Consider the following 21,242-nt stretch of genomic DNA (forward strand, 5'->3'; position numbering starts at 1 on the left):
TTTTTAATCCTTGCATTTCTCCCCTTTATTCTAGGGATGAGTTTTCATTATTTCATTATTCTAAAAGGCCCCTGTGATGATATGGGTTCTTAGAATTCATTTTGAGTTGGATAACACAGAGTTCTAGCAATAAAATTTGCCGATACCCAGCGCGGACTAGGGTTTAACTTCTCTGAAAGACGTGAATATTGGTGGCATTGGGTGGGTGGGCCTGAGTTGGTAGTGACAGTGTGGGTGATAAAAGAGCCAATTTCTGAAAACTTAAATCTGTTCTTCAGTCCACCCTGGAATGAAAACCTTTCTTCTCACCAGGGTGAAATTCAGATCCCAAGGTTCCTCCCTATGGTCCAGCAGAGAAGCTATGGCTCAGGCACTGGAGGAGGGGGTGTTGTGGGCCAGTACTCACTGTGTAGCCTGCATCAGGGTTTAGCTGGTTTCTTCTACCCACTTGCTGGGGTCTGGAGTCTGGCCTTAAGCTCCTGGTCTCTCTAATTGTTTATTCCTTTGTCCCCAGAGGGCTTCCCTTGTGGTTTAGATGGTAAAGAATCTGCGTGCAATGCAGGAGACTCCTTCATCCTTTCTGTCACACTGACACAGACACACACACACACACACACACACACACACAGACACACACACACACACACACACAGACACACACACACACACACTACATAAACTGAACACAAGGCAGCCCTGAATAAGGTGTAATCAGGTTGTGCTTAAACTCTCCTGTTGCTAAGACTTTACTCCACAAGCTAGACCTGCCTGGCCTGCCCTCACTCTCTCTGTCTGTGCACCAGAAGCTTTTTGTCTTTTAATTTGCTTCTGAATGTCCTGCAAAATTAACGGTGTGCGGACTTTTCCCTCTCTGGCCATTGTGTGCGGTACAGTACAGGCAGGCCTGGCAGTGCCTCTGATAGCCTGGTTACCGTGGGAATGAATGGCCACCACACTCTCAGGCTCACAGCCCTCCTCCTAATTGTTGACAGTAAAAAGCGTTTAAATGCTGCTTAATTTGTAATCATCTTCTGGGGGTGGGGGGGAAGGAGAGGAGCCATTAAAATGTCAGTAAAATGAATACATCCATCTCTCTCTCTCTCCGTCTCTTTGGTTTGGTTTTGTTTATTTATATGGGGTGGTTTTCCTTTGCAGTGCCCAATGTTTGTCTGAAACAACCAGTATTCCATTTGATTTTGAATTTCCATCTCCCCCAGTCCCTGCTCCCCTCCCCACCATATTCTGTCCCTGGGTCTTGGCCTGCAGAGGCCTGTTTCCTCCTCTGTCCCTTCTCTTCTAGGGGGGCCTCCCTGCTGGCTCGTCCTCATCATCTCTGAAATGCATTGGGATTTACAGGACCATTTAGATGAGACCCCAGCTGAGCTGATATCTTCTTTTCCATTGATCCCTTTTCTGGGTCCCAATTCTAGCCTGGGGGGCCTCAACGTGGTTTTGGGGATGCCTGGATCTAGGGAGGTGGGCTCTGTTGAAAACATCTTGTACACCTGAAGAAGATGAGAGAGGAAAGCTGCCTGGGGATAAGTCATTGTATCACTGCAATAAGGAAATTGGGTCTCATCTTCAGGTGGAACCGCAGCACCCTCCCATGAAGCCTTGGACACACAGCTGAAAAATGAAGTGCCTACTGTGTGTTGGGCAAAATGTTAAGGAAAGGAGGCCACTGGAATCAGGGGGTCTGGTTCTCTGACCCACCATCTTGGTTGTGTTTTCTGTCACCCAGCTCTAGGGGCCTGAGAGAGAAAGCCCCTTCTCCCCTCACCCCTCCCCATCAGCCTGGCCCTTGCCCTGTACAGAGAGGCTGGCAGGGACTCTCAGACCCAGCAGCTCAAGAATTGCCCTTCTAGGCGTAGGGCTAATTCTAGGAGGTACTAAGTAACTGGTGGCCCCTTGAGAGAAAGGACCTAGCAGGGAGTCTCGAGTCTTGTTTGCCCCATCTTCCTAAATACCCCTGTGTCTCAGGACTGGTGGAGGGTTCGGAGGGAGAGACCTGGATCGCCCAAAGCTGGTGCTCAGTCAAGCTTAGCTGTCTTCTGTGCCTCTCCTGGGGCTGTCTCTCTGTGAGCCAAAGATGGTGGCTTCCAAGTGAAGCCCCGAGAGTCTCCTTAACCAAAGAAAAACTGTCAAGGGGCACTTTGAAGGAGAAATGTCTGGAACGCATCTTACCGGGGAAAAGGCCTTTCCACTTCCAGCACCCTCTTACAGGCCTAGGATTACTGCCTGTTAGAGTGAAGGCAGGAGGAGAAGGGGTCGACAGAGGATGAGATGGTTGGATGGCATCGCTGACTCAGTGGCCTTGAGGTTGAGCAAGCTCTGGGAGAGGGTGAAGGACAGGGAAGCCTGGTGTGCTGCAGCCCATGGGGTGACAAAGAGTTGGACACAACCGAGCGACTGAACACACAGAGTGAGGGGAAGCTTGAAGATTACTGACTTCTACCTGCATTTTTCTGATGAGGAACTTGAGGCCCAGAGAGGTCCAGGGACCTGAGTGTGCACAGCAAGGGAGCTGCTGAGCCAGGACCTGAGGATGGGCCTTCCAGTGCTTTCTACCCTTCTGGTCCTCTTCGACTAGGAGCCGGTAGTGAGAAGTCACCGGAAAGGGAAGGGCAAGAGGACCATGGCAGGACGATTACCCTGGCATGTCCTTGCGTATGTCATCCTGGCTTCCCGTCTCACGTTTCAGGGCTTCTTTGCCAGAAACCTCAGGACCAGGAGGCTCCTGGCTTCTTCCAAGCCAGCTCTCACACAGCCTGGTAGAGAGCGGCAGGCTTCTCGCGGGGGTTATAGGCCACAGGTGCAGAGCTGAATACATGCCAGGGAGGCTGGATTGAGGAAGGAATCCATTGCAGCTCTGGGTTTATTTGTACCCATCTACCCACCAAAGGAAGGAAGTTGGGAGCTCTTGGGTTTCAGGAACCCTCTGGGCAGACAGGTGCCTTGCCTGTCTCCTGTGATCTTCAGTCCTGCAGAAGAGACAGCGTAGGGAAATTGCGGAAGTCGGTCCTTCTCTGCCTCTTGGGAGGAGAAGCCGGGTATTGGTCCTTCTAGGCAGCTCGAGGCCCCTCCTCTGCTGGACGGCCTGGTCTCAGAGGCCCGTCTCCCTCCGCCAGAGTGGGAAGCACCCCGGGAGCTGCTCCCATTTCCGACCCCTACTCCTGGGCCAGGCAGGCTCTCCTGGGCTGAGCTAGGTTTAAGGGACTGCCGGCCGCCCCTCTCCACTCAGGGCTGTTGAAGTTGGTCCAATTTTTCAATCGTGGGCCAATTAGTTTCACAAATGGGGGCCCCCGTGGTGCCAGGGCGCATTTGTTCCGGGCCTGCGCACTGGCTGGGCCCCATTGTCCTGCCTCCCACCCCCATGGGGGCCCATTGTCCTCGCCCCCAGCGGGGGCTGCTTATGGCTGATTTATACGGGCAGGCGTCCCGCGGCACTGCCACAGCTGGCCGAGGTGCTTAAGGCCTCGGACCCCCTGACCTCTGCCCTAGTCCTGCTGTCTTTTTGAAAGTTACAGACCAGAGGGCCGCATACCTCTCCGGATTTACTTTCCTCCCCCCAACTCAGCACGCACCGTGTCCCTTGCCTTTTTCCTCCCTTTGCTCTTGGCGGTGGCAGCCTGGGCTCCTTCTAGAACGTCTGGAAGGGTCCAGGAGCTGGGCTGGGACGGGGATGAGGGGCAGGTGGGAGGTTCCAGGAGAGGTAGCCAGTCTGATGGGGAGGTGGTGGCTGCTGCTTCCTCCACAGGGGGCTCTGCGTCCTTGATCCCTTAGTTCCCTCTCTGAGGCGGGGCAGGGAGGGCGTGTTCCCATCGGTGCAGCGCTGCCCGGGACCCCGGGACTCGGTTTGACATCTTGCAGTTGAGTTTGCCCTCTCCGCCTTTCTGCCCGGGCCCGTGCGTCCTGGACAAAGCAGCCCAAGGTACAGGAACTGGAGGCGGTTGGTCATGTAACCAGGCAGCAGAGCACAGATCGGACTCCCTCTTAACCCGTGGACTCTCTCTTACCAACCAAATCCAACTTTCCTCTTCCTTTTCACTGCTTTTCCTCTCTTTTCCACCCCTCCTCCCCTGTTCTTGTCCCCTTCCCCCAGTTTCTCCCCCTCTTTGGCTCTGTTTGTTAGAATGATTGACAAAATTAGTAAATCCATTCATGTTACTTTTATTGTGCAGGTCTCAATAAATCCCCCCCATGTTCGGGGTGCACCTTAATGAGCTAGTGAGCTGACAAATTTGTTTACTGTAGCTGGAGGTGCCCAGTAATGAAATGCATTTGTGTCTGCAGCTCACTGCTAAACAAATACACAGTTTTCTGGGAGCCAGCATTGCCTGCTGCTGCTTGAGGATGCAGCCACACTCCCCAAGAGACTGAGAGGGGTGTGTGTGAGTGAGTGTGTGCCTTCGTGTGTGTGTGTAGAGCACGCACATGCCCTGAGACTTGTAGTCACTCACCAGTCCATGTCTTAGTTCCAAAACAAATTTGAATCAGCAGCTCCAGCTCCTCCCCCTTTGGTTATTCATTGAGAACTCTACTCCCTGGGCTAATGATAGGAAATCCCAACATTTCCCCCTTTCCCTGTGGAAATAGAAGGTTATGTTGATATATGGGTGCCTCCCAAGGTTCTAAGCAGATAAGAAATAAAGGAAAATGTGGCAAGGGGGCTGGATAAGAAGACTGAAATTGACGAGACTGAAGTTGACAGGAAGGTTAAGATGCTATGGTTTTTAGCTCCTGGCTTGGTTGGGGAAGATGCGACGAAGCCGATGATTAAAGGTGCCCTAGAAGTAGGTGACTATATGTAGGAGGCAAGCACTGGTGCACAGACTTGTGGCTAATTTGGTTTGAGGCAAGCCTACCAAAGCTGTTTTTTTCAGCCTTCCCTGCCCTTCCTGGGAGAGAGGCTGTAGGCAGTAAAGGAAACAGTGGGACTTGTCTCCCACTCTCCAGCAGCTGTCACTCCCGGGGCGGGAGTGGGGGGTTGGTGGGCCGACATTTTCTTGGGCTGGGTGGACTGGGCCCTCTTTGTGCACATAGCTAGCCTTCTCAGGAAGGCTGGGAGTTGAGGGTTCATCCCAAATGATGCTTCAGCCTATGCCCAGGAGGAGAGCTAGAGCAGGATCATTTTGGTACTTTCTTCAGTCGATCCCTTGAAAAGGAGCCAAGCCCTAGTGATGGCTCAGGGGGTTCAAAAAGGAGGCATCCCTGCCCATGTCATGCATTGGGCTTTTGCTTCCTTTCTGTCTGCTTCCGGTCCTGTTCTCCCCCACCCCACACTCACACCTCCAGCCTCTTGAGATGCAGACAGGGCCTTCCTGCCTTCCGTGTGAGTCAGCCCTGGGCTGCTTGTCTCTGTCTGTCTTTTTCTCCCGCACAGTGCATGACGCAGCTCTGCCACTTCTTTAGCAGTGACCTGGGGCGGGGGAGTGGGGGGAAGGAGGAGAAAGATGGGGAAGAGGGAGAGGTGGCAGTTTCTGTGGCAGTTTTGGTGTGCGCTCACAAGGCTTCAGAGGACTGGAAATGGTGTCTTAGGAAAGAGTACTCCTGAAGGTCAGAGGAAGTACAGTAGGTAGCTCTGTCTGAGGACTTGGGGATGGGGGAGGGTGGAGGGGTGGAAGGTGGGTGTTGGTTCCCGTTTAAATCAAGATTTTCACACGGCGCCCCCCGCCCCAGCCCACATTTGCTATTTTCTTTCCTCTGGAAAGAAGAAGTTGCAGGGGGTGGGGAAGCAGCTCTTCCTTTCTTGGGTGAGATTGGGTGGAGTTGGACATGAGAAGCCCATCCTTGGCCCATGTGCCAGCACACGCTTATACACACACACACACACACACACACATGTAACAGTCACAGCCGGCTTACCAAAAAAAAAGCCCCAATATATTTAGATCCCTCTGCTCTTTTGATTAAGAACCTGCTTATGTCTAGGGATAATAAGAGCCTTGCTCCAAGAAGGTGTAGCACCTGAACGTCTTCTCCAGCTGTGTGCACCTCTGATCCTGTTCCTGCCTTTCTATTAAACAGCTAATTGGTATGGAAATGGCACAGGTGTAAACATGAGGGTTTTTGTGTCTCATAATTTCAGACCCAGTCATCACCGGGGTGAAATAAATACCCTGGGTCGGTGTCACCCCTCCTGCCTCCTGTTCCATCCTAGCCTTGGCTTTCTCTGGTTCTTTTTTATTTTTTGGCTAAAATTAAACTTGTTTTAAATTGGGAATCTGTGAGTTGTACATGCCCTGCAGCCAGATTGGCTGTGCTGCCCTTGAGGGTTTAAGGCAGGTATGTTGGGGGCCACCATCTCCGGGTAGAATTGGTGCTAATGAGGGTACAGATAGATGCATGCTCTTCCCCGCCTTACCTAGGGCCTCTCTCCATCAACCCCAGCACACCCATTCCCTCCTCCTAGTTCATATTCCCTTCAGACCAGGCAGACACCCTTGGGGTCCAGCCTAAGATGGAGACCCATTCATAAGGGCAGAGGGGGTTCTATTCTTTGACCTGATAAATGATTTCTTTGGGCCAAGCCTAATTTATGTATCTGATTTACATTTGAATTTACAGATTGATTGAAAACAATACCTTTGTAGGATTTACATACTCAATAATTTTTGCCAGTTGCCTATTAACAGCATTATGAAGTTGGTGTTGGAAAGGGCAGCTGAGTCGTGAATACCATTTCCTAGATGAAAGAATGAGGCCAAGGGCAGCAAGTAGCTGGCCCAGGGTCACAACCAAGAAGGGCTTCACCTTTGGGCGAAAACCAGGGTCTGCCGACTGTATCATTGCATGAGGTGGTAAAACTGATCCTTCTGTGGGCTGGGTCTTTGCTTCTGAGCAGCAGAGCTGAGACATGGAGCCAGAACCAGGGTGTCCTGTTCAGCCCACTAGACGGACCTGAGAGGCCCCAAAGACATCAGCTCTTTAGAGATTATTGGGCGTTACTCATTTCCGAGGAGCATCTTACTGGACATTCTGCATTCAGTCTGGGCTTTCCCCAGCTCTAGCCATCCATTGCTCTGTACCATGACTTTCCCCATCCTGTGACCCCCTGTGCTCTTTGTGATTGTCCCACAACCCCTTATTTATTCTTTAAAAAAAAAAAAGCTCTTTATTGATTATTATTATTTTATATTTTCTTGGCTATGCTGTGTGGCATGTGGGAATCTTAGTTCCCCGAACAGGGATTGAACCTGCCCCCTTGCATTGGAGTCTTAATCCCTGGACTGCCAGGGATGTCCATCCTTAATTATTCTTGAATGCAACATGCAGCTATTGAGCGCCTACTGTATGCCAGGCCCTGTGATTTATGTTAGGGGATATAATGATGAAGAAAGTGCTTCTTGCTTACCCTCTCTTACCATCTCCTGGGCAGAGCTACATGTCAAAAATAAGTACAACAAAGGGTTTAATAGTTGTGCTGGGGTTGTGAGGCTCAGAGGAAGAAGGTATCCTTGGCACTGAGTCCTAAACAGTGTCTCTCATCCAAGATACCTTCTCTAGGGCCAGTTTCCTGGAAGAAGTAGCCCAGAGTCGATAAAACAAAGTCAGCTTGTGTATCGTGCAGGGCGACCGTGATCTGTATCCAGGTTGTTCACTGCAGGAGGATGCCCAGCTGAGGGAGAAACAGAGGCTGGAGTCCAGCCGTCTTTGCGTGCCAGAGCTGTGTGCCCAGGAGAGGATCTGTGTTGGGCTAGAGAAAGAGGCATTATTTTCTAATTCAGACAAAGGCATCCTCTGGGCTGGCATTAGTTCTGCTACCACTTCATAGCTAAGAAGCTTTTCCACTTGGGTATCTCATTGGATGCTCTCAACGGCCACAAGCAGGGTGGCAAAGGATGGAGCAGACCCTGGTCCAGAGAAGCAGAGTGACTTGCTCTGGGTTGCAAGGCAATGGAGTAGCTGAGGCAGGACCCACGTGCTTCCCTGGTCTCCCTCGTGTCCTGCTGGCCCTCTGATTTCTGAAGGTCTTTTGCAATGAGTGGAGGCTCCTTGCCTCTCCCCAGTGGTATTAGGCATGAGGTTCCCCCAACAGCAGAGGAAGGGGCAGTGTGCGTCTCAGGGGCTCAGGCATTGAAGGGAACAGGGTTCTAAAACTGCCAGGCCCCCTTGCTTCGCCCTACATCTCACGGCAGCTAATGAATTGCTAATATAATTTTCTAGATAATTTTATTTCCATAGTCCCACATTTTAATGTGTTTCCAAAAGCTAGCATTTATTTGCTTAATCTCCCAGTGTAATAGAATCTGCCCTGACTCATCATACATGCGAACAATCAGCTAGGCAGAAACTACAGCAAATTGTTTAATAAGTCAAATCTAGTCGCTGGATTTTTAACTTACATGCACCAATAGCTTTTCTTGTGTCTCATCCCTTTCTCTCCCTCCCCCCGACCCCCGCCCTTTCATTTTTCCTTTAAAGATATTTTCTATCCTCTCAGCTGCTGGTCTCCAAACAGAAGAATGGGAAGTGGATGGGGCCCCTCCTTTCTTCATCTCTGATCCTCAGGCAGTGTCATCAGTGACCAGGGGGAACCCCTGTGCCCTGTGGAATGCCTAGGAAGGAGGGGACCACCGTGGGGACACTGTAGATAGATCCTTTCCTGGTGGTCACTGCATGACTTTACACTTGTCACCAAGAGCCGATATCCAGAACTTCAGATGCATGAGGCTTCCTGACTTGAGCCCAGGCTGAGGGTCCTGTCCTGCCATTGCCCCGGGATTCCACTTCTCCAGTCCTCCTCTGTCCTCCCAGCCCCTACCTTAGACTGGTCCCAACACTCCTCCAGTGATAGCACAAAAGCCATCTCCTCTGTCCCTGATTTCAGCCACTTTGCCAATGCCGTTGGTCCCCACTCAGCCCCCAGGGGCATTGCCTTCACATACTGGTTGGAACATGCTAGCCCCTGCTCCCCGCATCTTTTCCCCACACCCCTGAGCAATCGCACCTGGCAATATGGCCGTCTGCCATCTGGCCCCCAATAACTGTCTCTGCTTATCTTCATCCTTGGGGGGGGGGGGTCTGTCCTCTCTTCCTGCCTGCTTTGATATCTGATTGCGTTGTTTCTAGCTTGGCTCCTGTGCCCACTGTGGTCCTTAGCTCCTCAGTAGACTTTATTTCTTAAAGTCTAAGAAGGAATCTCCAGAGCCCTCTTGGGATCAGCCTGTCTTATCCTCTGGCTGGTGGTTGGTTTGTCTGTGTCCTCCACGTGGCCAGGACCCTGTGTCTCTGGTTGAGCTCAGCATCCCTCTTGTCACCTAGGACAGTGCCTGCCCTAGGTGATATTCACAGAGTTGACTGAATGGACACGAAATAGGCTCAGGGGATCCTGAGAAGAAGGGGCCGCACAGTGGGGCAGCTCTGGGGCCCTGGGAAGACCCGGAGGGTGAGGCTGCCAGGGTTCTCAGTCTTCCCTGGGCTGGGACTGACCCTCAGAACTCCTCCGGGCTTGGCTTTTTAGGCTTGGGATCTCCTACTGGGAATGTCATTCATGTTCCCTCTGACCCAGGTTCCTTCCACACTGGGGATTTTGGGGGATCCGTAAAGAGAAACCTGGGCTCTTAAAGGGCTTCATCGGGACTCTCTGTAGGTTGAGGTTCAGGCCAGAGATGGGGCTCGTGGGATGAAGCAGCCAGAGCTGCCATGCCCCTGGATATGTTGCAGATGGACGCCACCCTCGGGAGTGCTGGCCAGGCCAGACTGGACTTTGAGGAGTCACTGTCAACCCTTGTCTGCGTCTGCTGGGCAGATCACTGCTCTCACTGTACCCCCCTAATCAAATGGAGTGAGCACCTCAGTTCTTCTTGCAGAGGCCTTGCTGGCTCCCAGAGGGGTTGGAAGGCTTCAGAGAGCCCTACCTCGTGACATCTTCTAGGGTGCTCCTCCTGGCCTGGGCTGTCTGTTTCTAGGGTGGACCTTGGATGCACGGGGGCTCCTGAGCCAGCTGGGTTGGAACTGGCTCTCTGCGTCATCATTGTGCCTCTTCCCAGAGAAGCCCAGGCAGATAGGGAGACATTAACCCAACTCTGTGGTTTCTGAAATCAGACAAACTGAGGCATTTATAAATCCCAGCTCCTCTTCTTTCTGACCATGTGACCTCAGGCAAGTTATTTAACCACTCTGTTTTGCCATTTGTGAAAAGGGGCATGAGCATCCTGCCGGGTGCGGTTGCAAGTTTCAAATGAGATGATGGCATAAATAAAGCACCTAGCACAAGGCGTATAGCAGTCCCCGTCCCCTCTGCTCTCTGAGGCCAGGAGGAAGGTCGTGCCCTGGCTGCTCCTCACGTCCCCTGCCCAGCCTTCCCGGGACCTGGGTGCAGGCGATGCCCGTGGGTGCGATGAAGCATGGCTCCAAGTGCCTTGAGGGGTGGGGATGTGGGGAAATGAGAAGCCGTCCTTGCCTTCCTGCTAGTCCCTCGCAGCCCCAGCCGTGAATGGGACTGAGGCAGCCAAAAGAGACCCCCTGTTTGCTGTCTCCACTGATAGACCTGCGAGATAGCAGGCTCTCCGTGCTATCTTTCTTGTACCCCGCCCCCTTCCCACTGGGAGCTCCCTGATGCCACACCAAGCAGACCTTGATCTGAAGCAGCCAGAGCTCTGACCCATCTTCCACGCTGGACTGACAGGTGCTGCACCTCACCCCCTTTCCTGCTTGTGTCCTTTACACAGCGGGGCAGGGAGGCAGGGCTGGGCTGAGCACGAGTGATCAAGCCCAGATGCCTGCAAAGAGAGGCGAGTAGACTGGGAGCTTCCAGGGGAGCTGACATGCTCAGGAAAATGGAACCCAAAATAGTGGCCAAGGCGGCCAAGACCAGCTGGGACTCAGATGGAGGGCTTAGATGCTTCCTCCTTAGATGCTGAACCCTGGAAAGCCACGGCTCCACAGCAGCACCAGAAAGAGGGGTGACGAACAGAAAATAGCACCCTGTCTTTGTAGGGCTTTCCTGGGCTCAGTGGTAAAGAATCTGCCTGCCAATGCAGGAGATGTTGGTTCGATCCTTGGGTCAGGAAGATGCCCTGAAGAAGGAAATGGCAGCCCCCTCCAGGATTCTTGCCTGGGAGATCGCATGGACAGAGGAGCCTTGTGGGCTACAGTCCATGGGGTTGCAGTCAGACACGACTTGGCGACAAAACAGCAACAACAACTTTGTAGGATATCATGGGCTACCTACCTCTACTTCTGATCAGCACAGAAAACAACCAGAGTTAAATGAAAATCTCATGTCCCTCATTAGCTTAAAATCTCTTGACCGAGGACGTCCCTGATGGTCCAGGGGTTAAGACTTCGTTTTCCAATACAGAGAGTATGGATGGGTTCAATCCCTGATTGGGAATCTAAGATCCCACCACTCCTCATGGCCAAAATACCAAAACATAAAACAGAAGCAGTATTGTAACAAATTCAGTGGAGACTTTAAAAATGGTTCACATCAAAAAAATCTTTTTAAAAAATCCCTTGACAGCTGCATGTTGGTCTTGGGATGAAGCCTAAAGTTCTTACCACGATTTGCAAGACTCCGTACAAGCTGGCCTGGCCCGCTTCTTTGACTCCCTCCCTGTTTTTTTCTCTGCCTCCCTAGCTGCACTGTTCTGTCTGATCCTTCTACCGGCTATGTTTCTCTCCAGTTCACAGATACTATTTTTTCTTCCTAGAATGCTGTCCCCATGTCCCCAGTGTGCTTGGTAACATCTGTGATGAGGGCAGGCACTTTGTACAGTTTTCCATGGCTACACCCCCAGGGCCAAAAAGAGAGTCCTACTTGTAGTAGATACTAAAATAGTATTTGTTCAAAGAACGGACCCTTAGGAGGTGTGCATTCATGAGTGGAGATGTGGTTAAGAGAATCGGGTCTGTAGCGTCAGGGGAGGATCAGATCCAGGCAGCCTGGGCTTGAATCCCAGCTCTGTTTGCTTGTGAACTCTGCTACTTTGGACAAATTACTCAATCTCTCTGTGTCTCCTTTTCCTTAGCTGAAAGGTGAGGCTGTAGAGGTCCCATTTTGCAGATGGGGTGTCTTAAGTGTTAACATTCCAATGATGTTATTCATCTTTCCTATTGTGGTTCCTCACAGAGGCCCCCGGACACCCCATCTCCTGCCCAGGCTTGGAAAGGGCCTCTGATAGATGGCTTCTTGGTACCCTGCCTTTGACACAGCACTCCAGATGATTGCAGAGTCATTTGCTGCCATGATGTTTTTGATTAATATCTCTGTTTCTCCCACTAGACTTTAGGTTCCATGAGGATGGGAAGTGAGTGGATTTTGTCCACCGGTGGAGCCGTGTACTGGGGGCTCCATCAGCATCACGTGGCCCGTGCTACCTCTGGGTTCGCTGCTGAGTGTGGAGCCGGGGGTGCTGCCCTGACACTGGCTTGTGCTCCAGCCCAGCTGAGGCTCTGCCCTGTTTCCCGCAGGCACGGACATGGCTGTCTTCTGTCTGCTGTGCGGGAAGCGTTTCCAGGCACAGAGCGCGCTCCAGCAGCACATGGAGGTCCACGCGGGCGTGCGCAGCTACATCTGCAGCGAGTGCAACCGCACCTTCCCCAGCCACACCGCCCTGAAACGCCACCTGCGCTCACACACAGGTAGGCTGGCCACCGGCGCGCGGGTGGGCGGGGTCTCTGGGAACCGCTGTCCAAACGGTTTACCTCCAAACTCATCTGGTGGGGGAGCCCTCGGTCCAGTGTGCAGGGGCCTCTGAGGTGCAGGCCAGTGTGGACAGTTCTTATCCCATCCCACCTTGGGGACGTTTAGTTCTCGGTATCTCTGTGCCCAGCAGAGATGGTGCTCATTAGAAATGTAGGCTCATGGGTCCCCCCCACCTCAGAAACTTCCATTTAGTGGGCATGGGTGGGAATCTAAGACTCAACATGGTTAATAAGTATTCCCAAAGATTCTGATGCAGGTGGGCCTGAAATGAATTTTGAGGAAAATCTGCCTGCTTAGTCTGTTTCCCACCACTGGTCCTACTCCACACACACACACGCACACGCACACACACACACACACACATACATACACACACACACTCTGTACGCACACACATATATATACCATGCACACATGTTGTGCACACATGCACTGTGCAGGCATACACTGCACACACATGCACACACACAGTGTACACACACAGCATACACACATACATACACACGCTGTGCATGTATGTTCCTGAGGTCAGCCTTGGGCTCTTAAGGGAATGTGGCAGAAGTGGTCCGGCCTACTAGTTAACAGAAGCACATGCTCTGTATTGGGCCTTGCCCTGCTTAGGAGAGACAGCGTGGGTGTATAAACTGAGCCAGTCGCTGCTGGTGGGGGAGGAGAGTAGCTATGAGTCAGGGGTAGGGGGTGGGGTGCTTGCTTCTGAGACCTGAGGGGCATTGGCTTCCTCGCATCATCCCCTAACCCCCAGCAGTGTCACAGGTGACTTGAAGCCTCCCTTCCTCTGACTGTACGTCGATGAAGGATTGCCCGTTTCTAAGTCTGCATGTGTCTCTGCTTGTGTGTGTTCTGTCCTGGATTTGGGGTGAGAGGTGGGTGATGGGGCCGGGGATGTAGAGAGGCAAATTATCTTTCTGGGGGTGTAACAGGGTGTGTTCTCCTGGCTGCTGGAGAGGGTATAAAAAACTCTGCATGCCTCTGACAGACTCGGCAGGACCCTTTCCTCACCCTCGGGTCTTGTCACAGCCCCAGGATTAAGTGGCAGGCTTTGCCGAACATGGGAGAGGTGGTTATTCATCACAACCTGGCCTGTCCTGCTGGCAATAGGCATCCTCACCGAGGAGCCTCCCAGGCTCTCACCTCTGGATGCCATTCTGTTCAGGGGAGCATGTTGCCTTAGCATCACCAGATTTGCTTGGAACTTCTCAGATTTGCTGGCTTAGGATGAGGAGGGGTCCCAGAGGATAAGGTCTGACAAGAAAGGCGAAGGAGGAGAGGATGCTGGCAAGAACTTTCTCTGCAGTGACCGCCTAAGCATCTCCGGCAGGTATCAGCACCTTCTGTCAGCACCTGCCCCACTGGGTCCCTAAGCTCAGCTTATCGAAGATGGCCAGTTACCTTTCAGACACTTCTTTTTTATTAATTTTTATTTGTTTATTTTTGGCCACGGTGGGGTCTTTGTTGCTGCACGTGGGCCTTTCTCTAGTGGCAGCAAGCGGGGGCTGCCCTCCAGTCGTGGCTTCTCATTGCAGTGGGCCCTCTCGTTTCAGGGCATAGGCTCCACAGCATGTGGGCTCCGTCGTGGTGCATGGGCTCAAACGCCCTGCGGCACGTGGGGTCTTCCCAGAGCAGGGATCGAACCTGTGTCCCCTGCATTGGCAGGAGGATTCTTAACCGCTGGACCACCAGGGAATCCCCCTTCGGCCACTTCTGAGCATACTGCTGGGTCCCCTCGGCTGGATTCACGGGACTCGGATGATCCCACCTAGGGTTGCCCTGCTGTGCCCATGCTGTCTTCTCAGAGCTCAGATACCGAAATGTCACGGGTCCCTGGGTCAGTCATGGCTCGGATCCATTTGGAGGGACTGTTTCCAGACGTCGTTGGGAGAAGTACTTGCTTAATCTAGGAAACATGGAGCGTGTGCACTGCTTGTGCACACACAGACCAACACCCATCAATTTCACACTAGCCAGGGCCTGTGCACACAGGCCGAGCACACCCCCACACAATGCCTCATTAATATTCCGTTGTTCTTGGCCCGTTTACTGCTGGGGCCGGGTGTTTAGCATCGGCAGCTGTGTTTGGTAGGTTAGTCCAGCCGCGCTGTTGGCATTGATGGATCCCTGATTCACATGGCTCATCATATAATAAACTCTCAGCTGTGTTGGAGGGGTAGCTGAGGGGCTGACGGGATGGGGCTGGGGTGGGGAAGAGGACATTGGGCTTGGCCACTGCCAAGGAAACCAACCAGGTGAGGACGGACCACTGGGGTCACAGGTGCACTGGGCAGGCCGTAGGGGGCTCTAATTAGTCTCGTTTGTCCTGCACTTAATGTCAAGCTCATTAAAGAGGCTACAGAGTTAATCAACATACCACAAATTGGATTTTGAGTTCTGCAGCCAGTTTTGTGTACATTATGGCAACACTGACACGATTAACTCTCAGGGTGAGGATTTTGGGCCAGGTGCTTCAAAATCCATGTGTGTGTGTGTGTGTGTGTGTGTGTGTGTGTGTGTTGGTGTGTGCATGTTGGTGCATTCCTGTGTTTTTTCCTTCCTAAATTTTTTATTCCTTTCCCTGGACTGCCTCTAGAGATTTCCTATTTAAACTCATTTAATGTGATCCACTTCATAATTAAATTCATAAAAATCTGATCAAACCAACCTCTCTGCCTTAACCCTTTGTTTTTTTAAACTCTCCGGGCCCCCTCTGGAGGGGGGAAAGACGCAGACAGACGGCGGTGCCCCCCACCCACCTGCCGAGTGGCTGCCGATGTACGTTTTAATTACCGGCTCCGGCTGAAGTCTCACGTGGGCCCTGCCTTATTTATTTATTTATATCTTAATGAGGATACTGAATCCTTGATTAAAGTCGTAATCGTTGCCGATTCACTGAGGGGGGGTGGAGTTGGTTGTCAGACGGTGGTGAGCACAGGCATCCACACACACACAGTGGTGTGCGGGGCCAGGCACACAGAGATCACCCCTCACTCTGTTAGACACACAACTAATTAGGACCAGGGTCTGCCTGGGCCTCGTCTCCCCTGGGATTGGATGAGGCTGGAGGCTGGGGGACCGGGCATCTGCACAGCCCGGCAGTGAGAGGGCAGGCGGGTGCCGGGAACCCAGATCTCTGCTCATCCCCAGATCTGCACATTGGGGGGCTCTCCTCTGAACCCAGGGCAGGGCCCCTAGGGTGGTGGTGACTGGCGTGGAAGGACAGCTCTCTTCTTCTAGCTTCTTCCATCTGACGCCTCAATGGAAGGGTTCCCACCCACCCCGCTACACCCTTGGAGCATCTTGCAAGTCTTCCTCCCGCGAGAGAGCCCGCCAGCCAGCAGACCCCAGCATCCTCTCCCCACAGAGCCTTAAAAACCCTTCAGAGCCATCAGAAGAGATGAGAATTTATATGGGTACAGAGGCCTGCCTTCGAGAATGGGGAGGTTTGGTTAGAGGCCTGAGGAGGGGAGAGAGAGAAGAGAGTAAAATATCATTTTAAAGAGGAAGTGAAGGCGCAGGCATGCAAGTCTATAACGAGAAGGACAATTTATGCCCAGGCACGAGCGCAGTTTGACATGGGGATAATGAAAAAACGTAGGTCATTGTGGATGACTTAAACCTTCAGCGGCTGAAGAAAATGTATGAAATGCAGAGGACATTACACGGTTGGCAGCCTCGCACATCTGCAGAGGGACAAGTGAAATACAGTGGGCCATTCTTTACCATAAACTGTGGTTGTTGGAGATGCAGCCCAGAGAAATTGTAATTACAGTGACAAGACGAATCAGCGATATTTAAATATTCATGAACAAAGTCTGGGGTGATCAATCTATCTTTATTGTCTGTGCCTTCACTCCTGTAATAAATAAGTAGCTGAAGTCTTCACCTTTCATCCCCCCACCCCGCCCCGCTGCCACCGAAGCCCCCACTTTAGGTACAAGAGGAAGGATGGTTAATCCTCATGCCCCAGCCTCTGACCCAGTAGGGGATTTCAGGGTGCATTACAAACAGGATGCTGATGGGCATAGATGCCAGGCCAGGGAAAGGGAAAGGCCATTCTCCCCCAGTTTCACGTACTGACATTTTCTGAGCACTTTGATTGGATTTGACTGTGTGCTACGTACTGAGGCCACAGGGATGAGCGAGGCTTCCTTCTTGGCCCTTGTGGTGCTTCTGTTCTACGGGCACGGTGGCTGTCACAACAGATACAACACGGCACGTCAGTTATTAGTCTGCTAACTGACACTAGTATTCCAGTATGTCCAGTTAGTATTACTGGTATTCCAGTGTCCAGACCCTGGAACTGGATCTGAATCCCAGCCTAGCTGCTTACCAGTTCTTTGACCTTCAGGACTGTGTTAAGTGTCTTGAAACAGCTCATGTTTCTCATCTGTAACACGAGAATGATACTATCTTTCTGGTAAGGTTGTTGAAGTGATTATGTAATATTATCCGTGTGAGGTTCTCAGCACAGTGGTGAGCACTCAACGTGGGCCATTTTAATTAGCACCATGAAAATTGTGCTATTACTTCAAAAGGGATAGAATGCTGGACATTTCTTCTCTCCGGAGACTGAGGAGAAAGTGACTCAATTTGCCTGGGCTGTGGCGATGGGAGGCGGCGCTAAAGGGAAACTTCTGAACCGTGGTGACACGTGATGTGGGTTTTGATGGGTGACTAGGAGTTCGTTAAGAGAGTATCATACAGAAAGAGCAACTGCATGAGACTGTGGAGGAGGGAAAGAGCAGGGCGACTGAGAACACTGGAGGGGTTTTTTGAGGGTCGTGGAGTCAGGCTGGAATGGCTTGCACCCTTGACCTAGAAGAAGGGAAGCTGGGAGCAGGGTCTAGAAGCCCCTGGGTCTGCTCTGCCCCCGGGGCGCCTGCTTTCTGGGGGCTCTGTCCTCCCTGAGTTAGATGGGCTCTCTTTTCCCGGGACTAGCCTTTGAGGCCTAGATGACCGTGGGGCCGTGTGTGCCCCCCGTGAATGCTAAGGGGCCGGCAGGGGTGGGCGCTCCTCAGTCACGTCTGCAGGTGGTGAGTACAAGCAGTCTCATCCTCCGGTGCTCTGATCCCGCCCTAATGTCCCCTAAAGAGAGGGTGGGCGGCGGCGAGGGCCTGATGCAGCCCCTTGTCCCCACAGGCGACCACCCGTACGAGTGTGAGTTCTGTGGCAGCTGCTTCCGGGATGAGAGCACACTCAAGAGCCACAAGCGCATCCACACGGGCGAGAAGCCCTATGAGTGCAACGGCTGCGGCAAGAAGTTCAGCCTCAAGCACCAGCTGGAGACGCACTATCGCGTGCACACAGGTACCGGGGGCAAACGGGCTGGGGGCGGGGGCAGGTGGCTCCCCAGAGAAGCCCAGGCGAGGATGGGCCCAGGCTGAACCAGGGTGGAACAGCTCCTGTTAAGGCTTAGTACAGTGACCTGAGTGCCACTACTTTCTGGAGAGGGCGAGGCAGACATCACTAATCGATCACACTTTCCAGCAGCCCAGAGCAGCCTTCCAGGCAGCCATACCAATAGCTCGCAGATGATGTCCATTCATGAATCCTTAATTAGGGTTCACTTGGCCTGATTAGCTGAAAATGAAGGCTAGGATGATTTCATGTGACTTGAGGGTTAGAATAAGACCCTAGGGGACATTAAGTTAAGATTTACGATGAGGGTTGGGAAAAACTGTAAGTTCGATTGAGTTCAAAGATTGGAAAAGCAGATGTTTTTACTAACCCCTCCACGTGTATAATGTTTTACCATTTCAAAGGGCCTTGCCCTTCCTTTTTACGTGAATGTGAGCAACTGTTTTCTTAGGGCCTGAGGACAGAACAGGTGGAAGTGGTCCTGATGTCCAGCGCTGCCAGAGCTGGGAGCAGTGGAAAGCTGGAGCCGGCCCCAGCCTGCCTGGGAGAGCCTCCTTTCACAAGTCTTTCCAGCATCACCCCCCCCCCCCACCCACCGCCCCCGTGTTCATTGTTATCACCTTGTTTGCTTAAAATCAGCCACATGGGAGTATTCACGGCATGACCATCTGCAAATGCTACAAAATCAGGGCTTTGTGGAGAGCCCATTGTTAAACACTTACCACTGGCACACTGCTGGGTTGGAGGTAGATATTCAGAAGGACTTCCTTTGAGGATAAGAAGTGGTGGAAGGCAGTGGAATGTGGCCAGACAGAAAGCCTCCCCTGATCAGGGGAAATAGCTGCCTGAGCAGAGTTAGAAGGGAGCGATTCCCCTGGCGGGGAGGGTGTGAATTCCTGGGAGGGGAGGTGGATGGAGGGGCCAGTAAGCACAAGATATGTGTTGTCACAGGTCTGCGTTGGGCCACACGGAGAGGATGGGGTGGTTGTTGCTGACAACTGGAATGACCCCCAGGATTTTGCAGAGCCTCAGGGGCTTCCTTAGCCCCTTGTGGGAGATGTGACCTGGCGGGTGGATCATTAAATGCATTGGCACTGACTATCGTAAATAGCCGGTCGATAGTTAGATCACTTTGGCTGTTCATTACTTCATTATTTGCAGGGGCCTCTGCACGGTGGAGTATCGATAGTGAGATGGCTGGCCAGTTAATTACTGTATCGAAACAAGGTTCTCCTGCGTCCTCCGCTCAGCTCCAGGGGACTGTAACAGAGGGGTGGGTGGTCACAGCTAGGGCGTGGGCCACGGGCTCCCAGGGTCTCCTTCCTTCCCTGTTCTAGCTTGAGAAGGAAAGCAGGGTCCAGGGCAGATTCTTCCTGGTCTTAGAGGAGGAGGCATCCCCAGGGGTAGCATGCTTGCCAGACTGGGGTCCTCTCACTCTTAGCACCCCCTGCTTCCCACCATCTGTAGCCCTGAAAGAACTCTATCCCCTTGCTTCCCTAGAAGGAGTTGTGTGCTAAAGAGCCATCCCTAAGAACTTTAGAGGCTTCGAGGGCACTTTTCTAGATTTCTGTTTCCTCTCTTAGGAAGGAGAGAGTCCACACGCTAGAGAGAGTTAACGCTTTAGTCCAGGGGCTGGAGCTGGCCCACACATGACCACTACCTCCATGTGGCTAAATTTATTGGGTTGGCCAGAAAGTTCATGCAGGGTTCCAATACCCAAGACTTCCCTTGTGACTCAGCTGGTAAAGAATCCACCTGCAGTGTGGGCAGGATTGGGTTGGGAAGATCCCCTGGAGAAAGGGAAAGCTATCCCCTCCTGTATTCTGGCCTGGAGAAATCCATGGACGGTACGGTCCGTGGGGTTGCAAAGTGTCGGACACGTCTGAGTGACTTTTGCACACGCACACACGCACACACAATACATTAGTTATGGTGAACAAGATTAAGAGTGTAATATACTGGAAACTAACACACCATTGTAAATCAACCACACATCAATTAAAAACAGAAAGAACATAGGGTCGCGGTCGCACGGGCCACGGTTCAGGCACTCGGGAGCTGGATGTGACTTGTGGCCGCCACGCTGGGCGGTGCACGCGGCACACGACGTGCGGGCCCAGAGGGCCTGAGCGTCCCCAGCTCGCCGGGGTGGGGCTCCTCAAGGCTCCGGCCTCTCCTGACCCCCCTTCCCCCACAGGCGAGAAGCCCTTCGAGTGTAAGCTGTGCCACCAGCGCTCCCGGGACTACTCGGCCATGATCAAGCACCTGCGAACGCACAACGGCGCGTCGCCCTACCAGTGCACCATCTGCAGCGAGTACTGCCCCAGCCTGTCCTCCATGCAGAAGCACATGAAGGGCCACAAGCCCGAGGAGATCCCGCCCGACTGGAGGATAGAGAAGACATACCTTTACCTGTGCTACGTGTGAGGCCGGCCTGAGGCCGCGGCGGGGGAGCCGGGAGCAGGAGGAGAAGCGATGGAGCTGGGTGGAGTCCAGGAGGACCGTGCAGGGCAGAAACACACACACACACACACACACATACACACGCAGCAAGAAACAAAAAGCAAACAAAAAAAGCAGAAAGGAGAAAGAGAGAAAGGAGGAAAAGGAAGTCTCGGGGCTGTCTGGCTCTGGTTCTGCCTGGGGCTCCAGGTGACCCGATGCCTGGCCCAGCCCCTCCACCCAGGCCTCCGTCCCTCCTTTCCTGGCTGGGGGTCGTTGGCCTGCTCTTTTCGGGTGGGGGTGGAGGGGGGGTTTGTCGAGCTCAGATGGTGGGATGTTTCTCTCTTCCCTCCACCCAGATCCTCCTTTTGTGTCCCGAAATAGAAACTAGGAAAGGGCTGCGGGGTCCTCTGGTCAGAGTCAGACCGTCCCTGCCTGCCGTCCCCTCACTGACTCCTCGGAAGGTGGGGGGCTGAGGGATGGGTGGGGGTGTGCAGGGGGCGGCCTGCAGAGGCTGGGGCTGGGCTGGGTCACTGGTTGACGCTCACAGTGGCAGCTCTAGTTTGCCGGGGGGCACATTGGGGTGGGGAGGGGCCCTCCCGCCCTTCCCACTGCTCAGTTCATCTGTTGCTTTCTTCCTGCGCCACACCGGGTGTCCCTTCACAGTCTTTTAGGAGCCTTGGGGCTCTTGTCTGCTCCCTGGCTCCCCTTGACTCCTGTCCTCCCAGCCCTCCCCCCGCTATGGATCGGAGTATCTCCTGCCTCCTCTGGCTCC

At 52.9% G+C, this 21,242-nt stretch overlaps 1 protein-coding gene across 1 annotated transcript in view; it reads left to right on the forward strand.

Moving 5' to 3' along the window:
* Positions 1-20,769, forward strand: part of ZBTB16 (zinc finger and BTB domain containing 16) — a 197,781-nt gene extending 177,012 nt beyond the window's left edge. The window contains exons 5-7 of the mRNA XM_068988709.1: positions 12,418-12,588; positions 17,807-17,974; positions 20,223-20,769. Coding sequence (XP_068844810.1) covers positions 12,418-12,588; positions 17,807-17,974; positions 20,223-20,452 — 569 coding nt within the window. The 3' untranslated portion in view covers positions 20,453-20,769. The remainder of the gene's footprint in view (positions 1-12,417; positions 12,589-17,806; positions 17,975-20,222) is intronic.
* The last annotated feature ends 473 nt before the right edge of the window (positions 20,770-21,242 follow it).

The sequence above is a fragment of the Capricornis sumatraensis genome, chromosome 16 (assembly GCF_032405125.1).
Source record: "Capricornis sumatraensis isolate serow.1 chromosome 16, serow.2, whole genome shotgun sequence".
NCBI lineage: Eukaryota > Metazoa > Chordata > Mammalia > Artiodactyla > Bovidae > Capricornis > Capricornis sumatraensis.